General features: G+C 35.1%; 1 protein-coding gene across 1 annotated transcript in view; it reads left to right on the plus strand.

The window, feature by feature from the left end:
- Nucleotides 1-20,946, plus strand: part of LOC306868382 (carbohydrate sulfotransferase 8) — a 43,790-nt gene that overhangs the window by 12,398 nt on the left and 10,446 nt on the right. Inside the window, exon 2 of the mRNA XM_079414490.1 lies at nt 2,414-2,622. Coding sequence (XP_079270616.1) covers nt 2,448-2,622 — 175 coding nt within the window. The 5' untranslated portion in view covers nt 2,414-2,447. The remainder of the gene's footprint in view (nt 1-2,413; nt 2,623-20,946) is intronic.

Raw genomic sequence — 20,946 nt, forward strand, 5'->3', positions numbered from 1 at the left:
TAATAAAAATAAGGCTTTATGCCTAAAAATCACTAGAGAGTTTATAAGCCTTTTGTATAGAGCTATATAGGAATCTAGTGGCTAAACCATGGAATTGCAGATGTTTTTCTTTTTTTACTCTGACCAGATGGCACTAATCTGACTTCAAAAACTGGACTTTAAAGGCATTGTCTCTATTTTAACATGAAATACTGCCATAATTGAAAAGTAATATCAAAATCAATGGGAAAATATTAATTATAATTATTACATAAATATTAATTAGTACCATGAAATTCTGTCAAAATACAAAAGAAAAAAATATATATAATGGAACAAAAATATATTACAATGATTTTACTGAAAATTAAAAAGTTACATTTCGGGTGTTCGGTCAGTTTTGACCGTGAACAACACAAGTGTGAGTCCCAAATGAACAATACCAGAGGGTTAAGGAGATTTCAAACTTTCTGATGTGGTGAACACCCCAAAATGATCCCTCTTTGATAAAAATATACTTATGTATAAAATATAATTTGGAAAAATTTTTGTTTCTATTGATGTTGTTGCAGTTTTTTTCATTGATACTTTAAATGTGAGCTCAAAATAATTGTGGTTGATCTCTGATAGATTAACCAGCTTTTAGAAGGCAAAAAAAAAAAGAAAAAACAAATTAGGTGATTTTTAGTATTTTCTTTTATTTTACTTTTCTCTGAATCCTCAACTGAGCTTGAAGCCCCTTCTCTTTTGGCGATCTTGCTTAATAAAAGGAATAATTATAAAAACTGTCAAAGTGGAAAAAAAGTAGGCCTTTTGACCTGGGTTTGAATTAGAAGTATAATCACAAGTGGATGTCAAATCTAAGATCTTAAAAGGCAGGGTAGCATGTGGTGAGAGAGCTGCTTTAATTAGCAGAAAATCCTCTGGCTCTAGTGAGGAGAGGAGCTCTAGATTACATCCACAGGTTTCCTTGTGCTACTCAAAACCTTTTTAAATCCTCTATCATACAGGTCAGGGATCAGCAATAATCAATCAAGCCCAGATAAAAGGAAAGGGGGTGTCGATGAAGGAGCAGGTGCATGGGGTGTTTTTTTACTCAAAGCTGTTGTTAAAGAAATCTAACCCCCATCACCTCAGCCGTGATTGCCTGCAAAGATGCGACTGTACACATCAAGTTGCAATTTTTGTGTTTTGATGTGGGAAGATGATAAGGCCGGTTTCCATCTGACAAAGGCTTGATGTTCGGTTTTACAGTGGAAAATGTGGCACTTACATTTAAGTGCTGAATTGAAAAAGCTTTCAAGCAAATGAAAATGACTTTGCAAAGCAAATGAAGCTACATTTACAATGCTACAAATAATTTCTGTAATTGCTAGGCTTTGATATATTGTGATGACATGGGACCAGTTAAAATTTTTGTCCCATTTCAGAGGTCCTCACTTGCATATATATATTTAGACATGTCCCAAATTGGGTAACAGGTTTGCAAACCTCATATAAAATGAATGGAAAATAAAACACCTCATGCCAAATTTAGTTTGACCTCCTGAAGTTGACTTCAGTCATTTTCTGAAGGTTAAGTTTTGCTATTTGTCAAGAGAGAGTTTCAGGCCCTATTTTGCAGTCTATTTGCACAAAAATGCCATTTAATGTTATTATGCACAGCCCTATTAATAATGTTAAAAGCAAATTAATTCACATCGGTGATTCACATCGGTAATTTCTTCCTCAGTGCACCAGATTTGTTTGGTGTTAAGCTCTGCGAGGCACATCCTGTGATGAATGTTTGTAATAAGAATGTATGTTTGTGTGGGTCGGTTGAGTCAGGTAGTCTAATCTCACAGAGTGGAGAGGATTCACGTGGAACAGACAGGGCAAGATGTTTCGTGTAGGCTTCAGGTCCCTATAGGCTCGGAGCACATGATTCCTTATGCTGCTCTCACCTGCTGAGAACAGCAAACCTGGAACACACTCGACACACAACTGTGCCTCCCTTTCTCTTTCTTTATTCTCTGCCTGCATTCTGTCTTGGGAAATGGGACCCTGCAGTCAGCAGAATATTCATCAGATAAATCTGCGAAAACACAACATGCTATTTATATAAAATGCATGCGCATTGTATTACGCGAGATATGGAAATAAAAATTCACGAATGCAGACGGCCCATTGTCCTTTTCAATTTTTAAGTAACTGGAACTAATAAAAGTTTTCAACAGTTCCCAACAGAAGAATTAACTAGAGTCCTGCTTGCACATACAAAACTCTCCACTGTAGTTTTCTGGGTATTACAAGGTGTTCAAAAAGTACCCTAAAAAATTCTAGTTCCTGACCCTAAGCTTGCTGTCTAGCTCGTCTTGCAGAAGTAAAGCAGTAACGACTGCCTCGGTTGCTAAGGCACTGTTTTTTTTCTGTGTGTGTGCATGTGGATGTGTAGGTCCCACCGTCAGGGCCGTGCGTCACAGGCCGTGATGTGGGTAGAGTGTAAGGTGCTGGAGGCCGGCTGTGGAGGCAGAAGGAGGTCCCTGCGATCAACGGTCATGAGACTCCCCTGCTCCTTTTGGTTCCTACTGCTGTTAGGCGCTGGAGGTCTTCTTCTGCTGCACCTACAGGACCTCACAGAGACACTCCAGCAACAAAACCAAGGTCTGTCTAACATGTGACTTATTTTTGAAGAAAGTGTTCACACTGTTAAAATGACTGTCAAAATATGTTTCACGTGATCATGCCTCAAAATTAAGTGCTTTTATTCGTGTAAAAATTTCAACAGATAAAGCAGAGGAGTCCAATAACACTTGTGGAAACCAATTTCCCTACATTTCAATTTTGATTAATCTAAATTAAAATATTTATTGTGATTAATTGGAGCAATCTCATAAAACTTGTGGAAAATAAATTTATCCAACATAACCAAAACATAATAGACAAGTGACAAATAATAATGCTAATAATTAAAAAAAAATACTACATGTAGAAATCTTTTAAAAATCTGAATATTAAATTGTCTCCTTAAATCTAAAAATAAATATGGATTAATAAGTTCTACTTTATATAAGGCATGGTGTCCCAGTGTACACCACAGTTGTCCTCTGCAAAAGCTAATGCTGTGTTTGATTACTGCCGTTTTTCGGTTTATTTGAAGTGCTAGCATGTGGTGAAGTGGGCTTTAAAACTCACTGTGTCTTCCCTGCAGAGCCATCAAAAGCTGCTAATATTGTCTGTTTCCATCTTGCGACAGAGGACAATTGTTAGCTGAGCGCGGAAGCTCATGAGAATGATATTATACTGATTGCAAGAGACGCGGGGGAGATATTGCGACGTCGTTTCATGGAAATGTGGGTCAATGAAAAACTCTACAGAAGGTCTTAAAGGAAATTTGCCTGTCAACCTCACTGCTGTTTTGTTGATGCAGTATTTAACCTTTTCATTTTAAATCAAATTGATTTGCTGGGAAACAATTTTTAAATGTGTTTATGACGACGCATGCATTCTTTTTATTGTAGTAGCTCCCACAGGGGAAATCATTTTAATACATATAAACAGTCTTTTACAGTAAACTGTTCATGAGTTGTCATTCCTGACATAGCATTCCCTACACATCCTCAGTAATTGAACATTTACATGAGCCTCGAGCTTAAAAGACACAAACAATTTACGTAGAACTTCCCTAAATGCATTACATTTGAGACTTTTGTTGCCAAAAAAGTAGAGCACTTTAGCGCATTAGAATCTAATTAGGGAATGACTAGAATGATTGAATCTTACGTTGCTATTGACTGAGGGATTGTGTAAGCAGTCATTGGTGGGGAAGCTAAATAACAGTTCAATAGTGCCCTGGAAAGGGAGTCTATTCAGTTTCATCTCTCCTGCGCTGATTGATCTGTCTCTCCATACCCTCTGATCCAACCCGCCCAGTCAATGACAGCTGTCTCTGTGGACCCTGAATCATTGGCAGCGAATCTAATGTGGTTCAAACTAAGTTTTGGCACAGAGGTATTTCATCTGTTGAGGGCTTGTGGGGTTTTTCCATTTTAGAAGATATATTTTTTTTTTATATATTTCTGCTAAACTTAGCTATATTTGTTAAATTATATTGGGGTCAAGCAGATACTTTAGCAAAATACAATACAAAATACAATAAAATGTATTACTGAACTTTTTTCCCGCCAAACACTGAATTTTCTGGGTTTCCACATTCTCACTGTTATACGCAAGGGAGTGCTATTAAATGGATGGTTCACCCAAAAATGAAAATTCTGTCATTAATTACTCACCCTCATGTCGTTCCAAACCCGTAAGACCGCCGTTCATCTTCTGAACACAAATTAAGATATTTTTGATGGAATCTGAGAGCTCTCAGACCCTCCGAAAAAAAAAAAAAAAAACTACTTTATTCAAATTCGTCTTCTCCGCGTCACCCTATAGTGCCATTTTGGAGAATATTCGCTGGACAGAAACGGCATACTCTTCTGTGTTAGCTGCATACCAGATGTGCTGCTTTCGTTCAAATCAAAGTGTAAATATATGAAGACGTGTCTGCACGGTGTGGATTTTTTTTTTTTTTCTTTCTGTTCAAATGCATTTTGTAATTTTTGTATTTCTCAAATTTTCAGCAGACCCCCTAGTAGGGGGAAGTTTGAAAACCTCTGGTTCATGCAGTCTGTCCTAAGTGTAATCTGATTTTAACTTTAGTCTTGCAGAACTAGAGTTTTGATGATTGGCTCTTTGTAAACACGACTTGGTCTCCTGGCAGATTAATAAAATCTAAGGTGTTAAGTTTTGGTGGGCATTAGCATGACCCCATTAGTCCCCTCTGCTACTGCAGAAACTGCCTAAATACACTACCTAGACCCAAAAAGCATATTTCGACATTCACAGCCATTCAAAAGAAGCAGTGGATGGACTGTCTATGACTCTGTTAACTTTCATATGACTCTCCAATCCTACTGTATAATACTAGCATTTATTTCAGAGCAGTTACAGTCAGTGGTTATTATACACTCGCCAGTACAATGATCAGTTGTTTTTATTCAAATACATCAGCAGCGATGCATTACACAACACTTTCAGCAATGAGACGGTTGGTGAAAAAACTAGTGGAGAATTTTGAGTGTTGGAATATGGGCCAACAGAAATCGAAAGAAATGTGATGGGCCCTGGAGAGGGCATATCTCTGTTCATTAAGACTGTCGTCTTGTGCATGAAAGAATGAATTTCATAAGAATTCGGTCTTAATTATCCAATTACAGCTGTGGATCTTTCAACACTTGTTTAATTTGATGTCTTGCTAAAATGTACAGTTCTTGCATTGTTTCCTTAGACTTTGTTGATGTGTTTAACGAGACGTAGAGAAATTAAAATGCACCAGGTGTATTCTTACATAGATGGGGACATGGTGTTTTATGTAGAGAGGAAGCAAACCGACATTTCCTAAACCCAGACATTTAATACTGTGCTTTAGGAAGTCCAGTCTGAACCTTTTAGCCCTCTTCACATTTTTCAGGTCAGTGATGGACACTCCATTATGAGGTAATTACAACAGAGTTACAGCGATACCGTTGCAAAGTGCCTGAGCAAGAGTTCTCAGCTACCAAAAAAAGGATGTGATCAGTCACAGGCCAATCAATTGTATTGCTTTCAGACGGTGTATTGCAGTCAACGGGATTATAAAGAACTACATCATAGCACATGCATTTCCGACCGTTCCCCTCGCCTAATTTGATTGCCGTTGAGCTCACTTTGCACACCACTTAAACAAGATCAATACTCGTTTACAGCCCTGCTAGATTTACAAGGCAATTTGGAGCAATTATTCAAATCAATTTTAACCCCACCTCTGCAGAACATTAACAAACTCCACTTCCCATTTAGGGTGTCATTATTGTCAATAATTTGATGAGTGCTTAAACTTTGACCCATAAGCATCAGCCTGAAGAGTGTCATAAGTGAATACCTAATATGTTAGTGAGACACATACAAGAACATTGCATTATGTATTGCATACCATTTTCTATAATGTTTCCATAATAGAAAGTGTTTTTCCATTATATTGAATACTTCTGTTCAGCAAGGATGCACCAAATTGATAAAAGTGACAGTGAAGACATTTGTATGATGCATTTAAAATCTATTTAAAATAAATGCCATTCTTTTGAACTTTATATTCATCAAAGATGAAAAATACTTTTTGTTTTTGATAATACTTACATTTAGAATTACTTTTATTCAGCAAGGAATCAAGGATTGATCAAAACTGACTCTAAAGACGTTTATTTATTTTTTTTATTTTAGTTTGCATCACAGAAATAAATTATATTGGAAAATATATTAAAATAGAATACATTATTTAAAAATGGAAAAAAGTAATTTTAAATTGTAATAATTGTTTTGTAATATTACTGCTTTACTATATTTTTGATCCAATAAGTGCAGCTTTGGTGTGCACACCACTATATCAGTTGATTTATTTTGATCATTTATTGAATTATTTTATTTATATTAAAATATTATGTTTATAAATATTCAAATTAATTATTTATAGAATGGTATTAACAGTGTGTTGTTTGACTTGCCTCATGTAGTTCCAAACCTTTTTAATTTCTTTGTAAAAAAAAAAAAGGAGATATAATGTTGTCTTCAAGTCCTTTAACTTATGAGTTTAGAAAAACATTATGACATGATGTGAAGTTTTTGATTCTTGCAAAACCAACTAAATGAGTTTCACTTAGTTTCTTTCATGGTTCTTTAATTAATATGCCTCAGTTCAAGATGTCAGGATTATAAGAAGTGTTTGGAAATGTTGAGTGGAAAATCACGTAATTCCTTTCATAAATGCACGCATTCCGATGCAACTTGGCAATATCTGAGGAAACAAACTTTTGTTTACAGCTATACATGTTTGAAACAACATGAGGGTTAGTAAATGATGACAGAATTTTCATTTTTGGCTGAACTCTTCCTTTCAACCAAGATGACTGTGAGACATATGTGACTTGATAGCATTTTCCTCCTTTCTACTTCAGATGTGTGAGGCTATAGATTACATTCTTTCCCCAAGGTTCAAAATTCAGAGAGGTGAGAGGTGTGTGAAAATCTCCAGCATCCCGGATCAACACACAAACATGTCTCTGCATGGGAAGGTCTCACCAGAACGTCTTAGTTTAATTAGTTCACGCAGAGTGGACCACTCCACATTCAGGTTTCAGAGGAGTCTGCGGCCTGAGAATATGAATACATACTTGCATTAAGGCTGCTCCGGTGCTTTGAAGCTACTGTCTCTCAGATCTACCCATGGCTCACATCCTCACAATTCTGATAACATTACGTAATTATATCTAGATAAACCTGATTATGAGATTCCAAATCCAATTATGTGTGTATATTTTTAAAATAATTAATGAGTTAATTCAGTGTAAGAGAGTGGTGATTGTGAAAGATAACTTCACAATATATGTATGTATATATATATAATTATTATTTTTTTTTTTAATATTTAAAAAAAACGTTTTGATATAATATTAAATGATACACAAACAACTTAAATTCTCAGTTCCCTTGTATTTGTCAGATGTGGAAAATTTTTAGTTTTGGACTCTGGTTGATGCATTTTTTTTTTTTTTTTTTTTATAAGCTCATTCACCATGGGGATCTGTGGGTCTTTAAGGGCCAAATAGTCCAAGGCCAAACTAGCTGCATTTGTCTCCAAATGTGTTTTTTTTTTTTTTTCACTTCACAAACTGTAAACAATGCTTGCATTGTCTCCAGAGGTGAAGCACTTTTTTCAAGGAGATCTCAAGTTTGTACTTGGCTTGTATTTATTTATTTATCAACAAAATATCTGCAATCTCGAATCGGCATAAAACCAGCTCAATGAAACTCTCCTACATACAGCCACTGCCTCTCACATGTCCTTTTAACCTCAAGAAACGAATCATTGATGAAGAAATGAGGAAAAACACAAACCATGGAAAAGGAAGCAAAGAAAGACTGTTAATGGTTTTGTGAGGCGTTCTGTCAAACCCACTCAAAGCAGTGGGCATGGAGGTCATCACATTTAAAAGATGTTTTTCTGTGTCGAATATACGCAGCTATTTAACATTCTGTCATACTGCTCGTTAAGTTCGTTTAGGCATATGACACCAAGGTCAATTAGTATCGCATTCACTGTGCAATTATGGTTCTTGCAGGTTGGTAATTTTTAAAAGTGCACATACTGTGCCTCTTGTCCATTTTAACTACATGACACATAACAATGTATGATGGGAGTGATATTATGTTCATATAGCACTGAATTAATGGATATGAATTACCAGACAGCTTTGATTAAGGCCACGCGCTTTTACCCAGCCTCATTCTTCACCTTGCTTCATGCATAAATTGCAGTGTTAAATCAAATGGCTTCAATACTCTACTTCATGCAGCAAAAAAAAATGCAATTTCAATCTCTTTATTTATAGAAATCCTGATATTCGACCCCCTCCCGTGGCCCAGTGATGGTGCTGTGCAGCCGTTTGTGGCTGGGGTATTTATAGATGAAAGATGACAGAGACTCTCGCACTTTTTATCGGCCGGGCATGACTTGTGGTATCTGAACACAAGGCTATTGCTTTCCTTTGAGAGGGGGCAAAACTTTCTCGGCCACTAGTATTTGAACCCTGTTCAAACACACTGTAGCTGCTCCTCCTTGCACATGATGTAGAGTCCTGTGAAAGCAGAGAGTCTTGACACAATTAGGCCACTGGCTGCTGTCCATACAGCAGGTGTTTCCTTAATTAAGATGAGAAATGAGGGAATACACAGCATACATGCATCATTATCCAGCTTATGACTTACTTTATCTCCATTTAAAGTACCCAGATTTTAGTTATGTTTTGTTATATTTTTAGCCATAAATTATTGCATTACACTATGCATAAGCTTGTGTGTATATAATGCGTGTATTTATATATATATATATATATATATATATATATGTATATGTGTGTATAATATTGATCAAAAGTGACAGTATAATTTATTTTATTTTTTTAATTTTTTTAAATACTGTTAATTCTTGGAAAGAAAATCAGTCTTCACAAATTTTAAGCAGCACTACTGTTTTCAATGATAATTTAATTATTTTCTTTTTTTTTTTGAGCAGCAAATCAGCATATTAGAATGATTTCTGCAGATCATGTACTGGAGTAATAATAGAAATAAATGAAAAAATATTTAAAATTGTAACAATATTTCACAAATATTATTGTTTCTACTGCATTTTTATTCAATTAAATGCAGCTTTGGTGAGCATAAGAGACTATTATTGAGTAACTTGCATTTTAGACACCATATTGTTGGTTAATTTGTCTGTTATTCGACACACAGTACTTACGTTTCCTTCCTAAATGAATCAGCATTTTAAATTAATTGGTTTGATAAACTATTTAATGACTCGCTCACAAAGACAGTCACTTGTATCGTTCCTGAAGGAATAAGTGTTTCTGAACAAACTGATTGTGTGAATGATTCCTTTACTCGCTTGTAAGGACAATCACTTGTTTCTTTTCTGATTGAATAAGCATTTTTAAATGAATCGGTTGAGTGAAGGATTCATTTACTCACCAATAAAGACTTGTCACCAACTATTGGTGTAACAAAGTAACTGCAGAAGTTTAGTTTTTTTTATAAAATGAACTACTATTGCAATATTAAAATGACTGTTTCTATGAGACTCACCAAATAAGAACATGAATGCTTGTGTGCATTTATCACTTTTAAGACATTTGTTTTGATAGAAATGACAGTCTCTGGCAGTGTAATTTTGAGCTTAGTGCTTCTTCATTATGATTTTGCCTAAATTAACTCGCGCCTATCCTCCAAGGCCTGAAATATGCTGATGCTGTACAAGTGCATCTCAGGCATGTGGATGAAGCATTTATTCATGGTAGAAGCTTCAGGCTTCTATAATAGAGACTAGCTGCATTGCATGTAAAATATCGGTGTCAGATAATGAATAACACACCTGTGTTGACAGTATTTCCTCCTGCAATAACTTTCCCATAAGCTTTACCGGACAAAATAACAATCTCTGCAAGGCTTTGATTAAATCAAACCTCCAGGCCATGTGTGAAGTGATAGTGTTGTCTAGCATAAGCTGATTATGTGTTCATCTGAAATGCAGCATCAAAACAACAGGTTATTTCAAATGATGCCAAAATTAACACAAAGACATTATTCAGGGTGAATGAGCTACATATTTTAAAGGAATCACTCATCCAAAAAATGCAAATTCTATCATCATTTATTCACACTTGTGTCGTTCCAAACCTGTATGACTTTCTTCTTCAATAGAACACACAAGGAGGACTTTGCCAATTTACCAATAACAACAAACAAAGCTTTCAAGCTTCAAACAGGCAAATGCACCATAAAAGTATCTTAAAAGTAGTCCATACGAAATCATACAGTAGATTTGTGTAAGAAACAGACTTATATTTGTGTGAATAATTACAGTCTTTTTCTCACACCTACAAAAATCCTTCAAAAAAAAGAAACGAGTATGGTTCAGTGGGTTAACAGGGTCAGGGAGATCATAATGGACAGGAGGAAGGCGCTCAGCTGTAAGCCTTTTATCTGATCTGTCTTGGGGATTCTGCATCATCAGAACAGGAAGCATTGCTCAACACTTAGTTCAGTCAGAGTTCAGGTGCATGGGCATTTTTCTCCCAGAGATGGCCTCTATGTGAACTCTAAATTGGCTCTTTGATCTTTGAAGGCAGCAGAACTTGGTACTAGCAAAGGATCAAACATGTATTAATTTTGTTGAACAAATGTTTCAAGTTTTCTATACTTTATAGACATTTTATGAACAGGTTGTAATATACTTTTTTTTTTTGCAACAGTTGTGTCAAAATTAGCATGAAGCATTTCAGTACAAAAACCTGTACCTTATTGACTGATACCACAAACCAGTTTGAACATTCTTAACCGTTTTTAAATTAAGTAATTGTTGCGTTTCTCAGAGTAAATACACCCAATTATTAACTCTATTGTCTTTTTAGACCAAAAAAAATGTTTTACATTTTTAGAAATATTAACTTTATCAGAATAATGGCTTGGTTTTTTTGGACTTTTGCAGCACTTGCTATGTGAACAAAAAACTTAAATACTACATTAATTGAAAAATAATAGCCTATATAATGTTTTTTTTTTTTTAAATATTTAAAAAATATTTTATATAGAAATAAATGGCACTTAATTTAGATATGAATATTGTTTAGTAACATGAATGCCCTCTAAATAACAAATAATAAAGAAAAAACATTATTGAAATGAGAGATTATTACAGGATTAAGATTTCCGGTCAGTTTTGACCATGAACAACACGAGTGTGACTCCTAAATGAACAATACCAGAGGGTTAATATTAATATTAATGTCAAGATTAATATTGATATTATTAATAACAAGTATTACTATTGTTGTTGTTACTATTATTATTATTATTATTATTATTTATGGGTATGTTTTCACTGAAAAGGAGGGTAATGGTACTTTAGTGAATCTGTGCTAAAACAATGCACAGCATGTGCAATAATGTGCAAAATTGGTAAAGTTCCCCTGGGAGCGCTGTCAGTGTATGATCTTTGGTTTAATGTCACTGACAACTCTTTGAAAATTCAACATGTATTCTAAATGTGTGAAATCCTGTCATATTGTCCCCTACCGTTAATTAATTTGTTGCATGCAGACTCGCTTAAGACTCAGCAGCCAGAAATAAATGTCAGCTAAATGTCATATTTTAAATTACTGTGGATAAATGGATCCAGCAGAAGAGTGTTGCAGTCAATGATTTCACTAATTAAATTGAAGAAGAAAAAAGGTATGGATGCTCTCATTTGATGTAAACGCGTGACCACTGCATATTTCCCCCCCACATCATTATTGAGGCTTCTGACTCCCTAAGGACCGTAATCTTTCAAATAAGACAGTAAACTTTCAAATAGTCTTAACAATTTGGTGTCATTTCTCACTAACTAATGGTCGTTACTCTAATTAGATGAAAGCAGCATCCCTGCGCATCACTTGTCTTGTCTCACTAAATGAAAGGAAATTATATTAAAAAGAAAGCAAAGGACTCTGTTATATCTTCCTAAAATATTTTAGAAGATGCCTCCAAGTGTCTGTCTTTTCCACTGTAAACTCTTAAAATAGCTCTGAAAGGTCATGATTTTTATTTATTTATGCCAGATTCATTGGAGCTATAAAGCAATGGCCTGGTCTGAATTTCATTGTTAGCTCAGATAGAATTTCATTTTAGCGACAGCACAAAGACTCATAAATGTAATATATCTCAACCTTTTAATCTCTAATCATGCCATATTATAGATATGCATTACAGTAAAAAGATTCATAAAGCAGTCAACTCTCTTTGTCTCCTTAACTGCATTACAATTTTTTTTTTTTTAAGAAAATAACCACTTATGTTGTACTTTTGCACTGCAAATAGAATTTTAATAATTAGTAGTTTGACTACTAATGCGATAATGCGTCTGTTTGTCACGTGGAAATATATATTAAACAGAGGCTGCTGTGTTGCAGGTGTTCAGTTTCCTACAGTGTACGTATGTGTGTTCATTTTATATCTGTCTGTCCATGTGCATTAGTGCATATATTTGTGCTTGTCCATGCGCAAGTGCATTTGTGTTTGTGTCTCCGCATGTCTGAGTCCATCCCCCTGTGTTCAGAGCTGCACAGTCCATCTCCCTACGAGAAGTTTGTGCACTGAAGCTGTTTACAGATTCCTAGCAGACGGTGGTGTGATGTACAGCAATGAGGCGTCGCCGGGTAAAATTGATAAATGGATATGGGTGGGTGACCATAATGGCAACAGTAAGAAATTGGATACTTGACATTTCCAGATTTAATTTACTGTAGGCCCGGTGTTAGAGTGGTGTGCCACAACCCACTTTCTCGTGACAAGCACTTAATTATTTTCACCCATCCAAGTGTAGACCCCGTTTCAGCTGTGGCTAGGAAAACAGCTGCCCCACAATGGAGCTGGAGATTGCTGGGACAGATGAATATCACTGCTTTATTCAGACAACGAGAGAGGTGAAAAATAATCATGCTTCTGATGTAACTGCCAAAATCATTAAAGAACAATGAAGCATGATTTTAAAAACTTTCTGTCTGTCTAAATTTTATTTTTAAATTTAGTTTTTATTTTTGTTCTTTCAAAGATAACTGCATGATGTCTCAGACTCAGGATTTCATAATATTGAATGTGTAATAATGTGATGTAACAATCAAATAGTTCTCTGCTTGTGCTGAGCCTATTTTATGCATGATTCATCCTTTCGGTCCCCTTGAGTCCAGCAGGATGTGTTCAGCCTTCCTCCATTCTCTTTTCTCTCCATCCCCTTACTGGGAATTCATTGTCGTTCATTCCCTCAGGATTTCTAATCCTTGTGTGGGCAGCATGTGCTCTGAATTTCAGCTGAGATCTGCTCAAGGCCTCAGGTATCAGAGGCGACAGGCAGAGGTCAAGCCATTTCTGAAATCGGTGGCATCCTCATTTCATTTCCAATCAGAGTGACCAGTGCATCAGTTCAACAAAAGTCAGGTTCAGAGGACTTCATCCTGTCTTACGATACCACATGACAACTTCAAATAATGGGCAGTAGTCAACTGTAGCCTGAACAGTTTGAATGGGTGCCGTCAGAATGAGAGTCCAAACAGCTGATTAAAAACCTCACAATAATCCACAAGTAATCCACACGACTCTAGTCAATCGGTTAACATCTTGCAAAGTGATACTCTTCATGTTGTTAGAAAGAAATCCATCATTAAGACATTTTCAACTTTAAACTGTCACTTCTGGACAATAACACCGATAACTCCACTGAAAAAGTCCATCAACATATTTGTTTAGAACTATTTTGGACTGTTTTCACTTTGTAAACAGTGCTTGATATGTGTATAATTCTCTCCTGATTCAGACAAGATTACTTTTTCACTAGAGAAAGCAATATTGTTGATATATGACTTGTATTTTAGCTGGAAGCAACCGTTTGAAGCTAAAAACAAGCATTTACATCTTGGCTAGCCTGAGGGTAAGCACTGATTAAGCAAATTTTCAGTTTTTGGGTGAACTGTTCCTTTAAAAGTGTCTTACGAACACTTCTAATGATGCAGAAAATAATAATTGTCATAACTTGGCAGATAATGGATGAGATTTAAAAAAAAAAGTTTCTTAAATGTGTAAATAATACAATAGTTTTAAACTTGGGTAACTTTTGAAAACTTGAATAAATGTGAATATAAATTAGTACACAATAGTGTACCTTCTATTCTGTGAAAAAGTATTTGCCCCCATCTGAATTTGTGCACTTTTTTTTTTTTTTTTTTAACATCATATGAGGTCAGATATCTTTTTGTTTGTTTGTTTTATGTTGAATTTGTTAATATATTGATAAAATCTAGTCATAAAATGGCCACAGAATGTTTTTCATTGCTTTTCAATTGTGCAAAAGGTGTGAATGGGGCACTGGGTGTTATATAACTTTCTTTAATAAATTAATGAAGGATGTGTCATGATGCATCACTTCTATGTATTTATAGGTTTTGTGTGAGGATCTGCCAACATTCAGTCTGAAAATAGGCAAAAGAACAAAAAATCAGATGGATGAAAACACTATCATTTTGATACCTTTTGGGTGATGATCTTTGTTGTTCAGATATTTTCTATAACATATTTAACTGTCATAGCCTATATTGCACAACATCGTGTATTAAACTATGTATATGTGTGAAGTAAAATTATGTACAGTAGCCTATAGACTTGTGCTAAAAATAGTCTGTGATTTAAATCTGTTCTGACAGTTAAATATGCTATATTTACAACTTGAACACCCTGACATTGAGATTACTGAATTCCCCTAAACTCTAAAAATGAGGTTAATTTAATCATTTAAAATGGGCTGCTCATCCTTAAAATACTCTTGTTTAACACATAAATCATTTTACTAATATCATAAACTCCAAGCCGAAGGCCGAATACACACACATGCACATGTTCAGCGGGGGTGTTTTATAAGACCGTGTCATAGGACTGATGTCTGATTTATGAAGAGTGTCTCTGTGAGGACAGTAGGCAGATCATTAGTGTTGGGTTACGACTTCATCTCTCTCACTTTTCTACAATGCTGATGATGTTTGACAACCAGCGTCTCTCTTTCTGTTTCAAATATTTAATATTTATCTGAAGATGCAGATTATTTCCAATTATTATGGCTAAGATCACAATTTTTTTTTTTTACCTGAATAAAGGGGAGATCTTTAAGAACAGTTGTAAATCCTGCAGCTGCACATTTTTCATGTTTAGAAAAGATGTTTAGGCAGACATTTTCCATATTTCCAGTTAGTACATATCATTCGAAATGATAAAGATACATAAAGTGATGCCTAAAACCAAATTATATATGACCGGTCAGCAGTTGGCAGCAGTGTTGTCAGCAAAGTTCTGCTTTAATGCACAGATTGAATTGCGCCCCGCTGAATAGGTTTGTTACAGCCGAACTAAAGGCTTCATTTACTGCATAAAGATTTCACTCTATTGCATTTCTATTCATTTTTTTTGTGCCATAATCTACCCCTTTTGGATCAATCTTGCAAGGTCTTAATTAACTGTAAAAACCATAAATGAAAAAGGACCCAAGTTGGATTGACCTTGCACTGAACCGGTTTTAGATGCTGAATCAGTCTTCTATTGAAAAACTTGCAAATGTAAAACTATTATATTAGGTCTGTCAGCTGATTAAAAATGATATGCTGATTAATCAAATTAATCACATGCTAATATTTGCTGATTAAAAAACATTATGTAATAGATGAGTAAAGCATTGAAAAAAAGATACAAATGATCAGTATTGTTTGTGGTCCTGCAGTCCACAGCAATACATATTGCTGTGTATAATTTTAATGTTTATTTTTATTAACTAAATTAACATGTTAAATACAAAAAAAATATATTTCTTTGCTCATTGATGCTTTTTTTTGCAACATTAAGGTGGTTCAAAGGACAGTAACAGATGCTATTGTTTGTTTTTCAGATAAGTGTGCTTGACAGGAGATTTTTCAGGTCTACATTATTTTGGTCTTGTTTTGGGAAAACAAGAACTTTGGACCCTTGATATTCAGCTCGCTGTGATTCACAGCAAACATCCTCGGCAGACCTTGCTACACAATAATGCTTGTGTCTCTGCATGCAGCAATATCCTGTGCAATATCATTACAAGAGAGAGAAGAAAGTTGCTTAAGATTTCATTTTACTGCTATGGCATTTATTGAGAAGGCAAAGGATTTTGGCTTTAATATGGCTTTGCAGTGCTGCAGCCCAGATTTCAGTGTTTCCTTATGAAACGCCTCAAGGTCAGTGGAAACCAGCCCCTTTCTCAGCCATAGAAATGTTCAGCTCTCTCACCCTGGCAAAGAGTAGTCTTCAGTCTCATATAATTTGTGGCGAGATGTGGATTTCAATCATGGAATAATCCATTTTCATTACTTATTAAAATTGATCCATGCAAACAAAAGGTGGTGCTGAGATGTCACCCTCTGGGAACAATTGTAGCTCTCAAGACTCATGAAATCAAAAGCTAGGGGTTATATGTGGAGGTTGATGTGTATTGGATTTTAAAGGACTCTTGTGTCCAAATGAAAACATCGACCATTTGCCTAAATGTTTAAAAGATCATTTGTTTGTTTTTTTTACTGGCTCCATGTTTAATTTTTGTGTTATTTGGCACATTTTTTTATCATACATCACAACACATTTTCTGTTGGAGAGGTGGATTTATTTTGTACACAGATCTTGGTCGGGGTCATGGTCTGTATGCTGGTCTTGGAGGTCTCGACTCCAGCAGATTTCATGTTGTGTTTCAGTGTGCCGACTGGCTCCTCCTTCATGTGACTCCACTGTGAATTATACATGCTGTATGTGTTCTGGATGCAGACAACAAATTTATGGCAGTCACCAGGAGAATGTATACAATAGAAAATGAGGGGAAAGCAGTTTTATATCTAGTGGCCTCGTTAGTGTAAATAAAAATGGGGTATTTTATGGAAAAAGTAATAAGAGTAAGGATATGGCCTATAACCCTACAGCTGTTGTTCGTAAACAAATTTGAGTGTAAATAATGCACAGCCTGGTAAATAAAATATTGCAGCGAGTGAGCTTCTCACTGTAGTCAACCTGTGGGAAGAAACAAGACAAAATGGTCACGAAAGGTCATGGGGAGGGCTGAAGGTGATAAAACAGTGTTGGTGAGAACTGCAAGTTGAGACAGATTCAATGTCACGAAGGATACAATAAACTTTCAGCTTTTCCTGCCTGTTAAGGATTCGAAAACCACAGGTTTTTTTACTGGCATCCCTGTGGCTTCCTAAAAATTAGTTCACTCTGAAAATGTAAATTCTACACCAAACTATGATTTTTTTTGTGAAGCACGAAAAGCAGTTTAGCAGAATGTCCAAGATGTGTTTTTTCCACACAATGGTGAGAGATGCTGTCAATCTTGTAAAAATGACATAAAACACCATAGAATTATCATAAAATTTGACTTTGTATTCTAACTTCCAAGTGAAACCAAATGATACCTTAGTGTGAGGAACAGATTGAAAATTTGTCAAATAATGGCAAGGAAACTCATATTACTGAGCTGTCTTCACAGTATGCAGTAATATAGTGTGTGAACAAACAAACTCTTTTGAACTAGTTCTGTTTAGTCAATCAAAAACCGTATAGGTCAATTCACGAACAAATGACTCTTATGAGTCTTTTTAATTAATTATTTTAAAATTTGAATCAGTATGATGGATCCTTTACCATCTAGTTATCATTACTTAAAATAAGTTATTTAAATACTTTTTAAATTATGCACTACCTGTAAAAAGTTTGGAATAATTACTTTTATGTTTTTAAAAAGAAGTAATTGAAGTAAGTGAATTATTATTACAATTTAAAATGTTTTGTTTTTAAATATATATTAAAATATACATTAACAAGTTGAATTTTCATCAGCCATTGCTCCAGTCTTCACATGATCCTTCAGAAATCATTCTAAGATGCTGATTTGATGCCCAAGAAGCATTTCCTTGTATTTTATCAATGTTGAAAATGTTGCACTCTGTGTAGATAATGTGATTTATTTATTTTTTTTCAGTATTCTTTGATGAATAGAAAGTTCAAAAGAACAGCTTTTATTTGAAATAGAAATATTTTATGACATTACAGATATCTTTACTGTCACTTTTGATCAGTTTAATGCATCCTTGCTGAATATATTGAAGTATGTATTAAATTCTTTAAAAAAAAAATCTTACTGACTTTTGAACAATATTGCATATGTATCAAAGTGAGAGTTTGAGATTCAAAATCAAACCAGGAAATTTTATACTCACCCCTTAATATTTTAAATGTCCAGTAAATATGTATTAAAGTACACATTAGCTTGAAAGACCGTACCAATGTCAAGACAAACTCCCAGCTCTCAGGTCTAGGGGGTGTATAAGTTAGTTAAGAAGTCGGTAGCTGACAGCACGAGGTGAAAGAAGGTGGGACATGAATGTTAATCAAGCTAATGAAGTTCTGGAGAGAGTGCAGGCTCATGCAGAGAGAGCCAGATATCACACACACACACACACAGCAGCTAACAACAGACGGCTGTGCCACCAGGGGGCCCGCTGGTACACAACAGGAGTAAACAAGTAAACAGCTTACAATAAATGAGTCTCTTTACACATTTCCAAAATGTCCGGGTTAGTCAAGGACAACAGCTTCGATGAAAAGAGTGCATATATTGAAAAAGGAGGCTATTTGTAAATAAATGTGCGAGAGTGTGTGTGTGTCACCGTGGGACGATAATTGGATATAGAGTCGGCAGCGTGTTCATCAGACAGCAGAAGGACACTTGACTGGAAATGGGCCGGATTTGAGCAGGAAATGGCCAGACACAAATTGCAAACTACATTCTTAACAACCATATCCATCAGGTCATCCATCCTTATAGCCATCTAACCGTTCCTCTGTCCAATCAATCACAAAATCTATCACCCCATCACTCACTAAATCCCTCCATCTCACTGCGATTTGCTCATTTTCCCTCCCTCTCACGCAGTTCATTCATTCGCCCCCTTCTTGATGGTGGCAGCGAGAGGTGTTTACTCTTCCTGTGACTGCCAGGTATAAATATTGATGTGTGGATGCTCCGATTGAATGTCACGGTCTGTTCAGATAGTGAGAGAAAGAGAGAGAGACATTGTTGTGATCTTTTATGCACTTTAGAGTTCCATAAACGATCAACTTGAAGAGTCCATTCTAGACACTCGCCTGAAGATTTTTCAGACAGACATCCATGACACTTCATATTAACAAAGAAACTCGTGGAAGTATTAAAGGGATAGTTCAGTCAAAAATGAAAGTTCTGTCATTAATTACTCACCCTCATGTCGTTCCAAACCCATAAGACCTTTGTTCGTCTTCTGAACATAAATTAAGATATTTTTGATGAAATCCAAGAGCTTTCTGACCCTCCATAGACAGAAACGCAACTGACACATTCAAGGCCCAGAAAAGTAGTAAAAACATAGATAAAATAGTCCATGTGACATCAGTGGTTCAACCATAATTTTATGAAGCTACGATACGCAAAGAAAACTCAAAAAACAAAGAAAACTCTTGCGTTTGTGAGTACCACGACGCATATGTGAATGTCCGTTGAAGACTGACAGGGAAACGAAGAAATTGCTGAATAAAGTCAACATAAAGTTTCATTTTTGGGTGAATTATCCCTTTAAGCATTTTCTTTATTTGGAATAAAGAAATAAAGGTATCAATACTTTTATTCAGCAAGGATGCTTTAAATTGATCAAAAGTGACAGTCAAGACTTCTACATTGCTACATTTAACGTTCTATTCATCAAAGAATCATGGAAAAAAAGAAATTTTCCACAAAAATGTTAAGAACAACATTTTTAACATTGATAATAATAAGAAAGGTTTCTTGAGCAGCAAATCATCATATTAAAATGATTTCTGAAGGATCTTGTGACACTAATGACTGAAGAATTTCCATGAATACATTTAAAAAACTATTTTAAATTGTAATAACATTTTAACGTATTACTATTTGTTTATCTGCATTTGTAATCAAATAAATACAGCCTTGGTGAACATAGTCTTTATAAAACATAAAAGAATTTCAAAAAGCATTTTAAAAAACTTACTGAACCCAAACTATTCAATATGTGCTTCACAGAAATAAAAGATTCACATTTCTGCTTTGACTGCCTCACAAAATGTTTTCATTAATAAATGTAAATCAGAATGTCAAAGTATTTATTTATTTTTTTAAGAGCATAAATATTATAATGTTTATAAGTTTTGAACTTGCAACATTAAAGGTGATACCTTTTTATTTATTACTTTTTTGATTCATATTCCTGCAGCCAGGAAACTTCCAAAGCAATGTGAAATGCTTCAACTCATTTCTGAGTTTTAAAGCTATTTGAAAGACACAGATACACACTTATACGCCCACTCTCTGTCTGGCAAATACATCTTAACATGCATACGGACACATACCTGCTGCATTTTTCATTCTTATAAACACATCTTGCCTTGATACCGGATATAAGCTGTTTTCTTGCTTCATCTTTATATTTACAGTGGAAACTGAGCATCCCATATGGCCACGACTTGAGCTTGTATTTCAAGGTGAATTTAAATCATCTCTAAAGCACCAATTGGCTTACTTACCATCATTTATGGTAATACACTAAAGTCTTCCTGATTTAGTTGTTGCTGGAGTCTAACAAGGTTAGACAGGCATACGAATCAGTTGTGTGAAAATGATGGGAGATTTTCACAGTGCATTAAGTCTTATGAAGCGGACTAATATTAGGAAGCTACATATATTAGGTCACCACAGCTCAC

Source organism: Barbus barbus (genome assembly GCF_936440315.1).
Source record: "Barbus barbus genome assembly, chromosome: 50".
Lineage (NCBI taxonomy): Eukaryota > Metazoa > Chordata > Actinopteri > Cypriniformes > Cyprinidae > Barbus > Barbus barbus.